Below are 20106 nucleotides of genomic sequence, written 5' to 3'. Positions count from 1 at the left end.
AACAAAAAAAAATAAACATAATAGAGACTTCCAAACACGTGGCGTGTTGGGAGATTATTCTATAATATTACGTATGTCATCCCGAACATCCATTTATCGTTTTACTATTATTATATAGATAGATAGATAATAATTAAAAATATTTTTTATTTTTTTTATCATACTATTGATACTTTTAGTTTTTATGTAAAAATATGAAAAATAAAAAATAAAACTTGACATGTGACATTGCAGAAGATTATCCTATAATCTTACGCGTCAACACAGAATGCCACCCCTAGTGCCCATGTATCGCTTTACTATTATTATATAGATAGATTTAAAATATTCTTTATTTTTTATCATACTATTTATACTTTTATTTTTTATTTAAAAAATAAAAAAAATAAAACTTGACACGTGGCATTACGAGAGATTATCTTATAATCTTATGTGTCAACACAGAATGTCACCCCTAATGCCCATGTATCACTTTACTATTATTATATAGATTCTAAAATAGTTTAAATTTAACAAAGAGCCCCTAAGCATATGTACAATCCTACTCCTTGTTCCGGTAAAAAGTGTCTATATACATATGATATGCAGAACATAGAACCAATATGCAAGCAATCAAGGGACCACATAGTGCATACGAGGTATGTAGGCCACATGTAAAAAATGCAACATGGTTGCTAATTTTTAGCTATCTAAAAAATATATTAAGTATGATAAAAACAATCCTGATGATAATAACTATTTACGGATGGTTAATAGCAATATTAATAACAACAACTAACCTAACAGCAATAATTACAACATAATCAACATTTAACTACCATTAATACTCACATCAGGACCACCTCAAACCATATCATACCTAACCATCAACTTGAACATGAATTACCTACATGGGCACACATAAGAGTTGTACATGTAGATTTAGAATGCTAAGTGGGCTCGTATATGCAACTGTACAATACCCAGCATGCTACAAATGTTGTCGTGTAATGCTAAGTTGACAGCCTTTACGGTCCATTGGCAATATGACCATGCATAATATTGCACATAGGCAATGCCATATGGTCAAGGGACAGATACACACATGCCGGTGCCCATGCAGTAATATGCACCGCATTTTAAAATACCAGCAGGACATATTGCAATAACACCAGCAGATCATGAACCATCACCCAATAAGCCCCATCCATGAGATGCTGATAAACATTAATGCACAACTTGAGACGTAATTCAAAATCCTCTTTGTTCAGAGTTTTTTTACTTCACAATTTACAACCCATCTAGATTCAAGAAAGCTAGTATAATTTACGTCACAATACCTCAAAGCATAGTTTGGTTAACACATATCAATTAAGACTGGTTCTCATAATATGTTTATATGTCCAGATCTTCAACACAAATTTTTTCATGTTACACTGAAAAACTGAGAATTCAGTGGAGCACATAAGGAGAATGACTTTTTTTTTTTTTTTTGCAATAAGAAAACTGCAGAAAACGTTACAGATATATCTGCTTTGTATACAGAGGAGTAAACATGATCCATGTGCATGCCTTTTGTTTTCTCACAAGGTCATCAAAAAATGGAATGAAATTATAGGATTCTTCAAGAAAATTTTGATAAGCTCTCTCATAGTCTCATCTTGAATTTTATTGAAAATGGAAAATAATTCCTTCTTAAATCTTTTGTTTCCCTTTATCAGCATTCAACGGCAATTAAGTATCCCATTTATGGATTCAAATGCCAGTCAGCATAGTTGACAAAGGCACAATATGTACAATGCCAGTGTCTCACTGAAAAACCACATTGGCAGAGCAATGGCTGCATGCCTGTCTTCAGCACGCTTCAATGCTTTATACACTCCAAGGTCAAGCATGGACAGATAAGTACTGTAAGAAACAGGGAAGCAGACGACTGGTAAGATGTCTCCAGAGCCATTGGCCATGGGAGAAAGATTGGTAACCATTTTTACTCCAAGAATATGAAAGAGTTCTTTGGTGCGTGCTAAATACGTGTCTTTGCAATGGACGTGAAGCTCAATTTGTCCATTCCTATAGAAAGTGAACAACATTAATAAAAGGAATGGTGGGGAGTAAAATAACACCATTGGACATCATCTGTTGCAAAAAATAACTTCACGTGCAGAGTAAAAAGAACACCATTATTATATTGCAAAAAAAATGATGAGCTACAATTTTAAGCTATTTAACCTTGATGAAAGAAATATAAGCATCCTACAACATATATGCATGCAAGACGCAACAATTCCACAAATACCATATCAACTTATAAGCAAGAAACTGCATGAGCACTTCTTATCATAGCATATAAGGTGCAAGAGCATTATTTGGAAAGATATATAATACTAGAAATAAAAGAGGAAAAAACTAATATAAAGAAAAATGATTACTCATGCAAGAAACAAAAATGAATATTTGAAATTAAGTCTTCGAAAGACAGCAGAATTATAAATAGCATCAAAAATAGCATCCGACAAATACCTGTCGATTATGCACATATTCCAGAAAAGTAGGAATATCTGGATAACGATACTGGTCTTCACTATCTAGCATAGAAGATTTTTGGTAGCAAATGATGTCCCCATCTTCAAGCTGTTAAAAAAAAGGGTAAGTCAACAACCAAATACTATAGAACAAGATATGCCACAGGCACACGAATCAAAAACCATGCATTAGATACCTGGCTAGACCGAAATGGTATCCTCTTATCAATGTGTTCGCACATCACACTTGGTTCAAACTTGATCTCCTAAGCATTATTAAAGAAAATATCAGATCATTTCAATAAAATAAGGATGAATTGCCTGGGCACAAAACAGGAATCCTAGGAAAAAACTCAAAGCCAACCTCATAAAGTTCAATTTCTTCATTTTGGGGGAAACCAGCCATTTCATTCAATTTTGACAGAATTTCAGATGGCTTACCCAAAGCCTTCACAAAGAGCCTTCCCACATATCTACATTCATTTACAAGAAAAATTAAGATATTACGTCAAAGTTGTAAGTGTAACGAAAGATTACAAAAAACATAAGCAATAACAGAAATCAACAAATACCGCAGCTCTTCTTTTTCAGGCTCATAAAATTTGAAAAAAAGCAGTATATCATCCCTGGTCTTATCTGGTGGAGGAAGAGGGCGAAGATCCTAAATTGTCAATAATGACACCCATCATGTTGAGCACATAATTCTATTGTTAGCATGACAACTTAATGACATAGAAAACCAGAAATTCAGAGCTTTGATTTAAGATTAAACCAAGTGCTTAATTGCAGCAAATCTGTGAAATAACTATTACCAATCCAAGCTCTACTTCCAAGAAGAGCTTCAATTCTGCATTATGTGCCTTGTTCGATATCTCCCTTAGCTGTCCGACCTACAAAGTGACAGAGTGTGACATTAAGCCGGTATTTCAAAAGGACAAAAATGCATGATACAAAGTGTAACCACATCAATAGAAATGCAAAATTCACATGGATAGGAAATAAAATGAATCCCAGAAGAACTATTCCAGAAAGTCATGCTTAGCATATAAATAGATTGCCATGTGACATTATGTGATTAAATAATGTTACAATTAGCTTGAAAAATAGTGCCAGGTCCAGTGAATCCAAAATTGAGACATTAAGTTAGCTATAGAACATGACATCATATCAATAGATAAATGAACATGTAATTAGCCAACAAATAAAAACCGGCATCATCAGACACACAACAGAGTATTAGAAAAATAAATTTAATTAAGCAAATAACAGCTACCACATCCTCATGCAAAAGAGCAAGTTATAACCAAAAAGTTAATTAAAACAATATGGCAAGCCTCAAATGAGCATGATTACTTGGGAAATGTGTATGGTAACTTCAGCGAGAAAGGAAGGTGAGAAACTTCAGCAAATTTAAGTAGTTCTTAAACAAGAAATATGCTAACAGCCCATTCTATACAGGATGGAAAAAGTTTGACAAGTATGTCCAGTTCTATTTAACTAGTTTCAATTGCTTGATTCTTTTCACTTAGGTCCAATAATGTCCCAACTTCACTTAGAGGAAGTCAGCAAACCATTTGCTGACTTCAGTTTAAGTAGGTAAAAAATGAAATTGGCAAATGGTTTGCTGACCTCTCTAAGTCGGCAAACCATTTGCCTACTTCAGTTCAAAATTGGGAAAAAAAAAAAAAGAAGCATGGTATGTCCCGAAACATCACAATACAGATCTACACCATCCTATACCACCCGCCAACCAGTAGAGGTCCTAATACTGATTCAGCGAACCTTGATTCCAAGTGAGCGAAAAGAACCATCCTCTCAGCATTGTAAAACAGTTTAAATAGAGTCAAATTATGCAAGGCATGATTTACAAGAAACATGCAATATATGTTGGAAAAGCCTGTCCCCTGATTCAAGCCTGGAATCCAATGAACATGTACAACAATGTGTTCAAGATACCACATTTAATATGACAGTTGTTGTGGTTCTAATAATGTGGAGGGCATCACTAGTCCCATATCGCTTGTGAGTCAAGGAGGACTCGCGTTTATAAGGAGGGGATCATCCTTCCACGTAAGGCGCCTTCTAAAGGGCAAAACCGTGAGGCTTATGGGTCAGAGCGGACGATACCTTATGTGTCGGGCCGAGCCCTTGTCCACAACAACAGTTATGGCCTGGTTTCAAGTGATCAACATAATTGAAGTATATGTGTAGCTACACCATCATAATGGCTAGTAAACATGCATAGAATATATGGATCATACCCCAACAATATCATGTATAATTCATACAGTTTCTTTTTTAATTGGAAGCCATAAAAATGAAAAGCAAAAACTATGGCAAGTCCTAAATTGAAAGCATAAATATCATTATGGAATGACAAACAATTAATTAGTGCTAGAAGAAATTTACTCACAGACTGTATTTCCTCTTGAGGCATCAAAGGCCGGTTGGGACGGTATGTATGGTTTTGCCGCTTAGCCCACAGCCAGAAACGCTGAAATTGAACCGGGATACCAAATTCTTTGGCAACCTCCTCCTGTAGGTAACTTCATTATTCAAAAACTAGCAATACGCCAAGAAAATTTTGAATAATAATCATGCTGCTATATTGAATGAATAGTAATTCTTTAACAAATACATGGGAGGTGTTGGCACCAAAAATTTGCATATCACAGAAGATGAGAGGATCAAGTTACAGCCAACAAAGCCAATAGAGCAGTCCTATAGTAAGAGGTTAGAAGAATGCCTAACATGAGAAGTACTTAAGTTGACCCATGGAGGATATTTTACATATTAAAAAACATTTACCATGGTAGAACGTTTTCATTTCGTTGATAACAAGGCATGTCTCCATATATTGCTTTTCGTTCTAGGAAGCTGAAAATGAAAAGAGAGGTTACCTTCATGGTACAACATTGGTACTAGGCGAACTGTACCATGCTAGTACTGAACCGGTATGCGGTACAAAAGGCTTACCGAGTGTCATTATGCGAAATCAACCCCTGTACTTGGTGTACCAATATTTTACCAGGATAGAGTGATACAGGGTTTGGTACCGAGATAGGTTTGGTACCGAGATAGGAAACCTTACCATTTTCTGAACATTGGAGAAAACAAGACTGATTTAGTCTTTTTTTTTTCTTTTTCTTTTCTTTTGGTAAGGGACTTTGAACATTGTGAGTCTTGGGTCACAATGCAGGATATTACTTTCCATCCAAAATCTTGCATCGCCCATCTTTGTTCCACTGCTGAACCATTTTAGAGCACACTAGATAACACTTTTGACATATCCTATTTCACTAACAGATAACAGTAAAAATTTACAAGCAAAAATAGCTTGCATCTTTCCTATTCTCTCACTATTGTCCAAAATCTAAATTGTTCAGCTTCAAAGCAATTTGGCTAGAACCGGCCAGAAAGAAGGGAGCATCTAAAATACATGGACCCTAAAGTCACTAAATGATTTCACGTGGAAACTTTAGCCTTAAACAGCAGTATATTAATGCAAGATAAACCACTGGTTAGATAATGATCAACAGATAAGTGAAACTAAATAGAACTCTCCACATTTAGCCCATCTTAATCCTTATCTCTTTCAAGTTTAGATTGCTCACCATTATGAATAGAATTTCAAAAGCCCAAGAAGAATGAGTAATCCTCCAGTGTCAAAAAGAAAGTACCTGAGTGTCTTCATGGAAGAAGAAAAACAAAATCCAGAACTTCTGAATAATGAACTTTCCCTAAGTACTTTCCCATATGGCCATGCAGCACGTGGAAAGGCATGGCACTAAACCAAATACACTGACAGATAAAAAATTTCAAAATGGAAAGCAAACTAATTGATAAAGATAAGAAAATTATAGAACTCAGGCATCATACATATACAGCATCTTGAAAGTTCATATATCTTGTACTAAGTTGACAAACATTTTCCAAATGGAGAGCAAACTAATTGATAAAGATGAGAAATGATAGAACTGAAGCATCATACATATACAGCATCTTGAAAGTTCATATCTTGCACTTAGTTGACAAATATTACCTTGAAATGGTTGAAAGGCAACTGTTTCTGGATACGAAAACTGCGAACTTTGTCGTGATCCACTAGATCAAAATATATCTCAGTGCCGATTTGTTCTGCCAAATCCTCATCTCGAGCCACCTGGATGCACCAAAAAAATATATATTAAAATCTCCTGGAGAGGGAAGCAGAGACACCTAAAATTCAGCCTCAACTCAAAAAGGAAAGAAATCATGTAAAGACCTTTATGATAGTATAAAGGTGAGCCTCGGCTTTCTCCTTTTTCTTCTGCTCCTTCTCTTCTTGTTCTTTCTTCAATCTTATCTGGAGAAAGGTACTATTTTCAGTCTTCAACTGATATTCACCATCCAATAACTAAGAATAGTCAACAAATGCCTTACTCTAAGGTGTTCGGCTATGTCTTTCTCATCCACATTGCATATTATTTTCTCCTTGTCACTCTCACGAATATATACAAGCATGTATGCATTTGAATACTTTGTAAATTTAAATGGAGTATTATTGAAGCCAGGATTTGTCTGAGGTAACTGTAGGACACAAGTAGGCAGGAAAATAGAGAAGAAAAGAAGGGTCAAAAGATGTGAAACAAAGAGGAAATGAAGTGAATGCTTGATATTGTTCCCATTGCATTATATAAACCTCTTCTTCACCACCATATTGTTCCTCTAATGCCCTTTTCATGTCTTCTTTTGTTACTCGCTCATCATCAAATTTAAACCTGAAAATAGATTAATTTTAAATTGTTGTATCGACTTAAAACAACTCCCAGCTATTGCAAAATATTTCTATCATTAAACAAATAAGAGGATCCGCGTAAAAGACAGTACTGAGTATATATATAAATGAATAGAAACGGCACCTCATGATCAAACACATCACAAGGCAGACATGGATGTTACACACACAAAAAAAATCCAAGGTAAAAACGTAAGCGCTATTGTCACTAATATATGCTGGCTGGTCCACAAGAACATCTTCATCCATAGACTTCTACTAAAATAATGGGGTTGCAGAACCGGCAAAACACAACAAAGGAAAAAGATCATTCAAGAACAAGGTTTACAATGCCGGTACCAGGCTCCATATGGGTTTGGAACTATGATAGTATAGCATCAGCACATTTGGGTTGGACCAAAACAGATAAGTAAACAAACATAAACAAGGAACCAGTATATATCAACTCCTGGTGTGTCCCAACTGTCAGTGCGCAACCTCTATGGTCAGCAGACCAGCTTCAGCATCCCACACCACGTAACATTGATGGTTCTTCATCAAAATGGTATGGAACTGGAAATGCCATCCTATTTTGATGCTATCTAAAACGACGTTCAAGAACAACCTGGACATGGTTGTTGAAAACCTTACAGTTTAGATAAAATGCTATCCCTAAAAAATTGGAGCCAAGTAGTATGGAACCATCCCAAACCACCCGTTCAAGGCGTACCAAACTGTATTGACAGCAGACCTAGGTGGTTCCAGCATTTGAAATGAGAAACTAGTGAGAAGGGGGAGAGGGAGAAAGAAATAGAGGAAGAGAAAGGGGGGTGGTAGAGGGAAGGAGAGGCAGAGGCTGGGGAGGTCAGGGAGGCCACCGCAGGGCCTCCAATAGGGGTGTACTGCCCCTATTTCGATCCAAAGGAGGGCAGAGCCCCTCATCAGCCCTTTGGCGGCTTTCGACGGCCTCCATGGCCCTCCAACAGCCTCCACCAGCCAAACTGACCTCCCCCCCCCTCTGTTGTGTTGGTTCGGGCCTAGCATAGGGGTGCATCAAATCATGCTGCCAAACAACCGGTCCGAGCCCCGATACCGCCACAGCCATGGTTGATTGGAGCCTTACCTTTTCGAAAGAAGCAAGAATATTCAAAACCTGCACTGAAGACCAAAGTATTGCCATAAAACTTAATTTTTTGGACCAGATACACATACATCAGCTTAAAGTGGGGTAGACTCCAACTACCATGAGAAACATCAATACTCCTAGTCAAAGCCATTCTTCAACATGTGTTGATTGGATAAGAATGATTCTCTACTTAGCATATACATTATATTTATAGAATTACAAAAGTTAATCAAACAGCTGATGTGGCCTATTATCATCCAGCTGATATGGTGGCCTATTAAAAGAAGATCTTTTGCAACTTATAAAGTATTCTAAAAAATTTGAGTATTTGATAATATCATTTGAGAAGTGCTTCTACGAGAAGCAGAAGTCAAATGCACTTTTAGGAGAAGCTAAAAATAACTTCTAGCTTCTTTTTTGTGAAATTGCCCATACCTTTCAAATGTAGTAAGCCCATCCATAAAAGGTATTTGTCTTCTGATTATGAAATATCAAATATATCCAAAAGTGCTTTCTAATTAATTACTTAAATAAAACTATCTTTGAAAATGACTTTTGAAAAAGAAAATCAACACCAAACAAGGACTGAATGTGGCATCTAGTAAGGCAATGCAATGAACTATTTTCCTGCCCCACGACTGTCGGAAGACATGCACATAAGATAAGTGGAATGGACTCCAGCCTCAACCAAATGTGTTTGTCACATGCCATGGGCATGAGTAGGTAATGGGCATGGATAGCTATGATTTCTCCAGTAGGCCACATGAAGCTGGATTCAAGGCCTTCAAATGGCAATGCATAAGGTATGGGAGCTCCATTCCTCCAGGTTTATATTTCTAATAATATGTCACCAATAATAATAATAATATGTTACAGGAGGCATCACAAAACTAATCAATGCACTTGACCTGACCTGACCCTCTCTCTCTCTCTCTCTCTCTCTCACACACACACACACTAATACTAAAGGAATACCGGCCATGTGAGGGTTCTTGTTATTAAAATAAGGTCTTACATCAGAAACTCCAGAGATACTAAAGGAATATGGGGCCTGTTAGGGTTCTTGTTATTAAAATAAGGACTCACACCAAAGACTTCAGAGACAGAAATATGAGGCCTATGAGGGTTTTTGTTATTAAAATACAGTCTCACACCAAAAACTCCAGAGACATGTTGGTAGACCCTCCCTCCCTATCAATGGATGGGTGGATCCATCCATCCATGCATCTCTCTCTTTCTGTCTCTCAGGTGCCTAAGGGGTAGAGGCCCTATGAGGGTTCTTATTGTTGAAATAAGATAAGGCCTCACGTCAAAGAGTTCAGAGGGCACCCTTCCTTGGCCAGACTCTATGGCATTCATATTGCACCCTTCCTTGGCCAGACTCTATGGCATTCATATTATTATAACAAACATAACACATTAACCATGGCAAAACTCTAGATAAAACAAGTCGAATGAGCTGTTACACTGATCAGTGACCCCAACAATTTTAGCATAGGTGATGGAGTTCGAAAATTGTTACTACGTAACATATGGCTCCTTTAGAGACTTTCCAGAAATATGCAGAAAGTTTGAAGACACCTGAAAAAAACTTCTAATATATGGAGAAAAGCAATTGAAAAAAATGAGTGCAAGCTAGATACCAGTGATCAGAGAGAGTTGGTCGGATAAAAGCATAGTAATGTCCCCCGTGAACCCCACCACTATGGACAAGAACACTGCATGCAAAAGTAAACAGAAGAATCATTAATATATATTCAAAAAAATAAGCCATATTATAAAAATTACAGGAAAGCCGCATGAAATTGACCCTCATGACATTGACCTAAGTGGCAGAGGTTAACTCATTGTGATCACAACAGGATATTTCAAACAAGAAGCTGCTCAGCCACCAAATATTGGATATACCGACAGAAAAATGCTTGTAAATTACAATTAATGAAAGAACATGAAAAATCACAAGATTTTTCATAGCGTCGAAATTCACCAGAACTTTCCATAAGAATAGAAGAAGTTATTGCATAATCCTAATACCAGCCATAGGTAGAAAGATTTCAATCCAACATCAGCCCAAACAAAAAAAAAAATTTAAAAAAAATATATCTTTTTAAGAGAAAAGAGTGATGGCCATGCGCTACCATGGTAGTAGAGTTCTTACATAAGTAAAATTAGGAATATTTTGCAAGATTTTTTAGTTAATGTTACCTGGATGCTACTTTCTGTTCAGAGTTGCTAATATGCAGTGTCCAGTGATACTTTTCCACAAAAAAATTAACCACATATTCAAAATGATTTGGCTCTAATGCATCAAAATAATTAAACAACCATTATATTAGGTCTTAGAACATGAACAGCAATAAGCATCCATTAATAGCTTATCCTTTTGTGTCAATGTGTCCCAAGTGCCTAACAACATCACTAACATGTCATTTGCCAACTACTAATAGATATAGACAAGATTTTACGTCCCGACGGGACAAGAGACGTCCAGATCGTCCTATCCCGTTCTTATGAAAAAACGAGACCAGGACGGCGTCGGAAATCCAAAATCCATCCATGTAGGGAAAGAAGAAGAAAGAGGATTGAAAGAACAGAAGATAGAAAAAGGAAAGAGTGAAAGGAAAAAAGAAGAAGAAAAATGAAAAAAAGAAAAGGAGAAGAAAAAGAAAGGATGGAAAGAAGGAAGAAAGAAAAGAGAAGGAAGAAGAAAAAGGAAAAAAAGAAAGGGATGACAAAAAGAAAAGAAAAAAAAAGGAAAGAAAGGAAGGTAGAAGAAAAAGAAAGAAAAGAAAGAAAAGAAAGAAAAGAAAAAAAGAAAGAAAAAAAGAAGAAGAAAAGAAGGGGAGAGAGAGAGAGAGAGAGCATATCTATCGGGATGTAGGATCGGGACGGGATAAGATAGCGGGGCATTCCGTTCCATGGAGATACTAGGACACCTCCATCCCACGGGATTTAAAACCTTGAATATGGGTATGATCATCACAAGAAGTTCACAAATATTCTCCAATCAGTAAAGATTTTTCAGGTGCTGACTTTCAATCACTTGAATGCACGTTTTCCTCCACCAGTAACCATATGAAACTACATATTAATACACGAAATACAAATATTATCTTTTCTATATAGTGCTTTGGAAGGCTCAAGGCAGAGGTAAGGCAATTCAACAAATAAGTTTAGGTGCAAATATCATGTAGTTCAAGGCACAAAAGCCGCTAATTGTAGTTTGATTAGTTGTAGATAGCATGGCTGGTTGGAGGAGTAAGGCTCAAAAAATTCCCCATAGCACCAGTTGTGTCTGCCAAGAGCTTAAGAATAGGAGTCATCCAACTTAGCATAATGGCTGTAAAAAAGTTCAGATTTGAGAGTACAGAAATGGAATGCAAAAGAATCTTTAGAGAGGACATCTTCATCAAACTAAGAATATATATGGTTAGTAGTGAATAACAACAGATATAAGGAGATATTATACAATAATATTAAAAGCACATACCTCCTCTATACTAAGAAAATTAGCATCAATAACACTCATCACTTCAAAAGTCTCAAAAGCAATCAAAAAATATCTTGCCTCACTATCTATGAAGAATGGACATGAATATGACACAATACAGATAGATACACCAATACAGCAACTCTTGAAGAAGATATGATACTGCTCAGATACATCATTACATATATGGATCATATACATGTTACCTGCACGACTACATAGACGTGTGTATTTTGAATATGCATAGATACACAACATACATATATACATAGACGTGTGTATTTTAAATATGCATAGATACACAACATACATATATCTACATATATGTATGGAAAAAAAATATAGAAGTATAGTATGCAATTGCAATAACATAGACTATACTTCATACAATAACATCAACTTTACAAGCTCGCCATTTAGTTATCATTCAAATCCATAAACCCAAACCCATGCTTTATGGCATCCACCATTAGTATGCTTTTTAAACTCATATCCGAGAACCACTCAACGAGTATTGGTATCTGATATGGATCTGACATGTGATTTGAAGTATATGCACTACCTACCTCACCATTAATAAGCTTTTCAAACTTCAAGGTGCCTTACAAAAATGGTGCCACACTGCCATGTATATCCAACATGTAAAATGGTTGCACCACTCACAAGTGAGATGTTTAAGTTAGTATTTACCACACATATCAATTCTGTTTGGCAGTTCTATCAATCATTGTTCTCTTTCCTTAGCACTTTCTTTTATTTGTGGAGATAAGTAAAAGTACCTTTAGTAGATTCAATTTTAAATAAAAAAAGGTGATGTCAAAGAGACAATGGGGGAGGATGGAAACACCTAATGCAATAAGAAGTTATTTATCTTCTGTCCATGCAAGAACTAACATCCACATGCTCCATAACCAAAACCATGCTAAATCGTTAACACCTATTTTATAGTGAATCATGTAAACTCATGCTCCATAGCACAAACAATGCCATAAGAAAAACTGAAAAAACAAGGATGACAGCATTCATTTACTTAAAAGAGAAACATAAAAAGCATTGTCAAAAACAATATGCATCTCTGCAGATGGATTGGGACAGTCTGGGGCCCAGAACTCCCATCAGATCTAAGATTCAGAATGAAAAATTGACTGGTCAGTTGGTGGGTCCAGGTCAGCCCAGGTCTCCCCTTCGGTTGAGTCCATGTCAAGTATAGGTATTTGGTGCAAGATCCATATACTTTTAACTAATTTCCATGAACCAGAATCGGATTCTTTTGGTCCAATTGGGTCAGATCCAACTTTGAGAAATATATACCAAACTCCATTAGAGGTGTTCATTTGAGAATACTGACCAACTCGTGGGTCTTAATTTCACGTATGGACAAAACACCACTTAAACTCCAATCTGCTTATCCCACATCACCTCTAAATTATGTGCGAATGTTTCCCCTAGACAGCATTGTGTGTTCAGAAATTAGAACCACAAAATAAGCACAAGAGTGCATACACAAAGAACTGTGAACACATTGGTGTGTAAACCAATTGTTTAGCCATTTGAACATTTAGCAGTTTTTATAGCTTGTATACTAAGGGCCTACACTTAGCCATCTAAACATTTAGCAGCTTTTAGTAGCTTAATATTATGCCAATGCAGTAGGCTTATGCTGAGGACAACAAGTACATGGATGCAGTATGGTAACACAAATACAGCTGTAGAATTACTTGAAAAAAAAAAAAAAAAAAAACTCAAGATATAGATGCAGCATAAAAGGATGTATAACTGAAAGAAAATGTAAGTTAAAATTATATTTCTGTAATCAAAGTTGGTACATCATCTATAACATCACTAATTAGGTACTCTATGTTTAAACAATCATTTTTGCAGACCTTTTTCAGGGAAAAGGTGAAAAAGAATTACAAGTTATAATTTCATAATACATCATATAATAAATTAATGAATTTAAAGTATTCTGAAATGGGAGCACGATAGCACATGAACATCAATATTGCCAAATATTTCTTCTCAAAAAGATGAACATCATCATCCTCATCAACATAGGATATTACTATTTAAGCACTAGATCATGCAAGGCATCTTTCTAATTTCATGGGAACTCCAATATATGCCTCTTTCGCCACTTGAAAAGGCTGCATGATTCTGTTAGAGGAACTACAAAATAAAACATAAACAATTAGTTTACTAGGCCTTTCTAAGATTTATGATAGGCATGCTTGGATGGACATAAGTTGCAAAAGCAGCAAAATTTTTCAAGTTACATATAAAATAATTCCTGTCACTCATACTGTCAAAGCTGATTTTAGAAAAGAGACCCTATTATCCTTGCCCGTCAATAAAATGCAATGTCCTATCATAAAATCACCAAAATGGTTAGTTCCATCTCATACAATATTTCATTGCCTGTCTTCCAAGCATGGATCTAGCATTTCAATGCACTGCCTACGTTTTTCTCTTTCTTTTTTATTTTTGAAAATGTTACCTATGCTCTTCTTTCATATACAATATCTCCTAGAATCTGAGCATGGATATAGCATTTCCATGCATTGCCTAAGTTTTTCTCTTTATGTCTTATTTTTGAAAAGGTTAACTATGCTCATCTTTAATCTAAAAGATCTCCTATCATATCCTTAGGCCTACAATAGTTTTGAATCTTTTGATTCATTTAGTTCAAAACCAATGATCACAACTGCAACTATAACTTAATTCCCTAGAAGCCAGGTTGAAGATATAACTTCAATAATTGCAGGAACAAAAACTACATTATCAGTGATGACCAGCCAATCCCAAATTGAAAATCTTTATGTTAACTCAATGCAGAATCATCCAATTAATCAGCTTAAAAATATTAAGTGCTTCAGCAGAGGCTTGTACAAATCCTTTCACGTTATTAAAAAAACCAAAAAAAAGTGATAAGCAAAATTTCATGTTAGTGAAATTCAAAAAGAAAAGAGCATTAGGCAGGATTACGCATACAACAGTCCAGAACTAGAGGGAAAGCAGTAATTTGAGGACCAGTTATCAGCAGGGACTTCAGTCCACAAAGAGCTAGTTGGGTCACACGCTTTCACAAGCTCATACCATTAAAGATCACTGTTGTATAAGTTGACAAACATAGAAGTGTGCAAATAAAATTTGTGCACAAATGAATTCACACCATCTAATAGATGCTCAATCCCATAGCAATAAAAAACTAATTCTTAGAAAATAAGTTAAAAATAGTGCATAATTAGGATGATGTACGATAAGTTATGACAATGGAAATAATGCAGTAATATGTTGGAAAATGCTAGATTTCAGCTTGTTTTAGTATAAAAATTGATAAAATATCAAATGTGACTTTAGGCCAGTTACTTTACAACCAAGCCACTAGACCAATGAAGTTAAATATGATGATGAAAAAAGAGAGGAAAAAGATTTACTTCATATGCAAAATACATGACACTACTTAGGATGGTTCGACCAGCTGAACTCATCCCATATGCCCATACTGATCCACAGAGAAACCAACTGGTATAACTTTTTCCTTTTGCACCTTTAAGCCAGCAGATGCCAGGCCTGTGCTAACACTGCACAACAGACAGTTACTGGTATAGGTTCATGACTCAATTTGTAAATCCTTAGTGACAACAACTTTAAATCTCCATCACAACCATGCATGCCAAACATGTGAGAAGATAATAACATGTTCGATGCAATATAGTGTGAACTCTATGAAGCTGAGTTTATGTTTAGTGTAGTTATTTGTTTAGTTGTGTAAATATCAACATGCTAATACACACATACCACATCACCACTTAACTGCACCAGCATGAAGAAATATCATGATCACCAGCATTTAAAGTTCATCAACATATTTCCAACGACTAGGAACCATATAAGATAGCAAACAAGTCTGTCTAAAAAAATGCATAGGTCTAATTTTCAATTTAAACAAATGAAAACTCCTAATGAATATTACCTATGAAGAGTATAAAGGTTGCGAACTCTCCTGTCTGCCTCTGGAGAAAGGTATTTGCCGTTGTCTCTGTCAAGGTCTAGTTGTAGGGGGAACTCATAGCGATCATTTATCTGCATGGTAATGGATCACACACAGAAAGAGGCATATTTTCATTTCCATGAACAAAGTAATCAGCAGCAAGATAGAAGCTCAAAATCATTGCCTGATATATAATAAGCCAGATCTGATTTAAGTCAATGTTTAGCAAATGGGGGAAAAACATTTTATCCACTGAATCACCATGAAGAGCCAATCCCAGATCTCCAAGGTTATCTTATAATCTACAAAGTAGCAGATAGAAAACATATTTTGTAGGGTATATCAGATTCTTGTCATTTATTTAAATCAATCCATCTGACATAGCCCTGAAGAATGAAGATTGCACAAGAATTTAAAAAAAAAAAAAAAACAGTTGATTCAGATTTAAGTTAATTATGAACAAAACCACTATTTCTTGTACTTTTCCACCTTCATAAACAGAAATTAAACCTCATATTAGTATTCAGATCTTATTTCAAAGGGATCTAATGGTCAACAGCAGAAACTCTGTCAAAGTAATTAGGGGAAATTATAAACAGAAGAGCAGATACTTAAGGAAGAAGAAGAATGAGAAGAATGGAAGAAAGAAACAGAGGAAAAGGGCCTGCAACCTTCTTATTTGATTCACTAATAATTCACAAAGTTCAATACCCACAGCAGCAGGGCATGAGTACCTTATATGATTATGTCATTGTTGTTGACATATTAAAATTCATGATCTGGACACTACAATCTGAATTGTAATGGCGCCAAACATCCTGGATCACATCCTTTGACCAGGAGACAGTTTACAACATGAGATTTACATCCATGTTTCCATTACAAGTTCCACCAGTTCACAGGATCCATCTCAATTATGCTATGTACACAATAAATCGTCTAAATCCATTTTTTATAAATTATTTGAACTTGTAACTTTTTATTAATTTTTGCCAATGGATCCCAATGAGTTCATAGCAACGTTCACCGTCTTGATACCGGACCCCATACCAATGCCATCCTATTATAGTGTCAGTATGCGATTCGGTACAGTACAAAACAACATACCCATTGTCAGTACGCTATGGTACAGCATGAGATGAGTACGGTACGGTATGGTATGCCCCATCCCATTCAATATGGGGCGGTATGGTAGATCCTGGTTCATAGAGTTAACAAGAGGAATTGCTTTTTGCATTTTTACAGCTACATGTTTAAGTTTTGTTCCTGCATTTTCTCTAAAACATTCCACCAAAAAGATAATTGAATTGATAAAATATAAATATCTTCACTAACCAAAAAAAAATTGTTTCATTAGACATGCCATATGTACGGGCATATGTTGGTGGAAACTACACTTCTTGTTATATATGGCTTTTTATTCTCCACCCACCAACTTTATAAATTAACAAATATTTCAATATTCACATTTCTTTTATATTTTAAAACATTTTTTTAAAGAAATCGAAAAAACCTTAGGAAATGCAATCCAATCTAGTCTAATCAACTCTACAAAACAAGGAAATAGATCTCAACTTAATTGCCAACTAATATACTACAAAAGATACAGAAGTCAGATGCCAATTTGATTGACAAGGAAGATGTTGGGTTCCGATAGCACAACGGAATAGTGGATTTCAAAATTTTACAATTATGAGACCCATGGCATCCAAAACCCTAGACCCAAGATCCCTTGATTAATTGCAACTAATGAACAATTAACAAGACAATTATGATATAGTTTAGATAAATACCTCTTATGCTAAATTTTCAATTTCCACATACACACAAGCATATGCCCTCCACAGATGATCCACACGAAAATCGCTCCAAGAACAGGACTCCTTGCTCCAAAAACTTGTTGATGAGTTCTAACCTATAGAACTCGGTTTGACCCAATTTGATCAAACCCACTCCTTGACTTGGACTTGGACACCTAAACCCTCTCTTCCTATCTCTAATTTCCTCCTAATTCTCTTCCTAGACTCTTGTCTTAAAGAAGGCAGACTTGTTTAAACTTGAGACAATGTCTTAACAAGAGAAGGAAAGAAATTAATCAGATAGAGATGGATTGCCAAAACTATTCTGCCGCCCCCTATTTATAGCAATAGGAGGGGCGCAAGAGGGTCCAGATATGCCTATCCACGAGTCCCCTAAATCACCATATCAGAAATTAAGAGACTTATTTGAGAAGGACTCTTAAATTTCAGATACGTCAATTCAGCCTTCCCTCACGTCCGCCAGCAATAGGAGATGCCTTATGCACCTCATCACAAATCAGAAAAATTCTGATTTTGCCACCTGAATAACCAACTAAACCAGAGATCTGATGGCACATATTTCAGAGTCTGAATATATCCCAAACAGAAGGAACAACCTCGTGAACTCGCGCCTCTCGACGTTTCTCAATGCCGCGTGTGCTAAGATCTTTGGGGCGTCTCACGCCCCATCAGGCCATGGCACACTTTAATTATTGTGCCATGCTGATAGAGGGCTGAGAAGACTTCTTGATAGGTGTGGAAATCAGATTTATCGGGAGTTTTAAGACTCCTCAACCAATTAAACAATGTCAGCCTTATCCCTTGTGGTGCTAGACCTGATAGAATTCCAATCAACTTGGACTCTATATTTGGTGCCTCAATTGGCTGAAATAAGTCCAATAAAATCCAGATAAATGTGGTTCAAGTCAAATCCTAACCCAATTTAATTAATAACTTAATTAGGTTAGCCAATTCAACAAGGTATTAATCAAATCTCTTTGATTAAAGAGCTAGGGTTTATGCCACATGTACTAGCATGTTTTCTGGCAACCCTAGTTGGTTCCTTTGGTCCAACCAACCAAAACCTATTCTTGATTAATTTCCTAATGTGTGTGACCCTATGGACTCCACATCTAACCAGCAGTAGGCCCAGAAACATGTTGATCTAATTAGATTAGACTCCATCTAATCGATTTAAATCAAACCCATGTCAACCCGAGTTGTCAAATTAGAACTCTTTCTAATTGACTCATGAATTGATCACTTTAATTCATGGAAACCCACAAAACATGATTGACGTCTAGTAACATGTCATGCCTATCTGAAAGATGTGGAATTTGATTGAAATTACCAAAATACCCTTCAGTGACAAGTTACCATGCAATTCAATCTTTCGATCATCCTGCATCCCAAATATGTTCATGAGTATGGATTCATGTCAAACTCAAACACATATTCTTATTGATTCTTCATCAATCAATGATAACTCTAATGAAGCATTAGAAATCCTATCTAATCTTCATACTGCTTTGGTCAAAGACTTTCCGACTTATTTAAAGATGAAAATACATTGAATATCATCTCCTCTTACTCGGAGTGATCCATTCCTTATTGATTTACTCATAACCTCCCTACACAATCCACCATATCCAAAACACCCCGTTTATGACTTAGTCATGATTGAGTATGAACCAAAATATGGATTCATGTGCACAAGATTCCATAGTGAACTCAGGTCTAAGGATCACTTGCACGACTCCCACTTAGAAAACCATCTTTTGATATATAAGTAAGATTTCCATAAGACGTTCTCTTGGCGGATCAAATTAGTGTACTCATACCCTAATAAAAATCCACATCCTTGTATTAGTGTTCCTACATAAGTGGTTGTGAGATCGACCACCCTCTCCTTTGAGCATACATAAGATATGCTAGTCTTTCCAGAATCATTGATCTCCGACTCAATGATCCAACGACTAGGATTGTTTTAAATTAGAATTTTAGGATTTTAGGCCTCATTGACATGAACCCTTCATGTCCATAAAACCATTGTCCTAATCTATGGGATTCATCATAATCTTAAAAATTAATTAAGACAGCAAATGATGAAATACAAAAGTGCCTCTTTATTACTGATTAATAATAAATGTCATACATGAGTTAGGAGTAATTACAGAAAAGATCCTATCACATAACAAATGCTATTGGCTTGCAGGGCACAATTCTTTCAATCTTGCACTTGCACTAAAGCCAATCGCCCTTGTATTTAATACCCATACAATCAAGATGGCGATCAAGTTGCTGTTGAGGAAGAGCTTTAGTGAATGAGTCTGCTATGTTATTCTTTGTATCTACTCGTTCGATGACTACGTCTTGTCTTTCAATAATTTCACGAACGAGTTAGAGCACCTTAGGATGTGTTTGGACTTTTGATGAGACCTCG

General features: G+C 35.9%; 1 protein-coding gene across 7 annotated transcripts in view; it reads right to left on the bottom strand.

Moving 5' to 3' along the window:
- The window catches only part of LOC105034994 (ubiquitin C-terminal hydrolase 12-like), a 66131-nt gene that overhangs the window by 9171 nt on the left and 36854 nt on the right, over positions 1-20106 (bottom strand). For all 7 annotated transcript variants that reach the window (XM_073251749.1, XM_073251746.1, XM_073251748.1 and 4 more), the window contains exons 10-21: positions 15847-15956; positions 10027-10101; positions 7183-7261; positions 6924-7070; positions 6766-6846; positions 6544-6663; positions 4915-5037; positions 3314-3391; positions 3074-3162; positions 2866-2974; positions 2699-2767; positions 2500-2610 (exon numbers count right to left, since the gene is read on the bottom strand). In XM_073251749.1, coding sequence (XP_073107850.1) covers positions 2500-2610; positions 2699-2767; positions 2866-2974; positions 3074-3162; positions 3314-3391; positions 4915-5037; positions 6544-6663; positions 6766-6846; positions 6924-7070; positions 7183-7261; positions 10027-10101; positions 15847-15956 — 1191 coding nt within the window. The remainder of the gene's footprint in view (positions 1-2499; positions 2611-2698; positions 2768-2865; positions 2975-3073; positions 3163-3313; positions 3392-4914; positions 5038-6543; positions 6664-6765; positions 6847-6923; positions 7071-7182; positions 7262-10026; positions 10102-15846; positions 15957-20106) is intronic.

Source organism: Elaeis guineensis, chromosome 2, assembly GCF_000442705.2.
Source record: "Elaeis guineensis isolate ETL-2024a chromosome 2, EG11, whole genome shotgun sequence".
Taxonomy (NCBI): domain Eukaryota; kingdom Viridiplantae; phylum Streptophyta; class Magnoliopsida; order Arecales; family Arecaceae; genus Elaeis; species Elaeis guineensis.
This window is presented reverse-complemented; position numbering and strand designations above follow the sequence as displayed.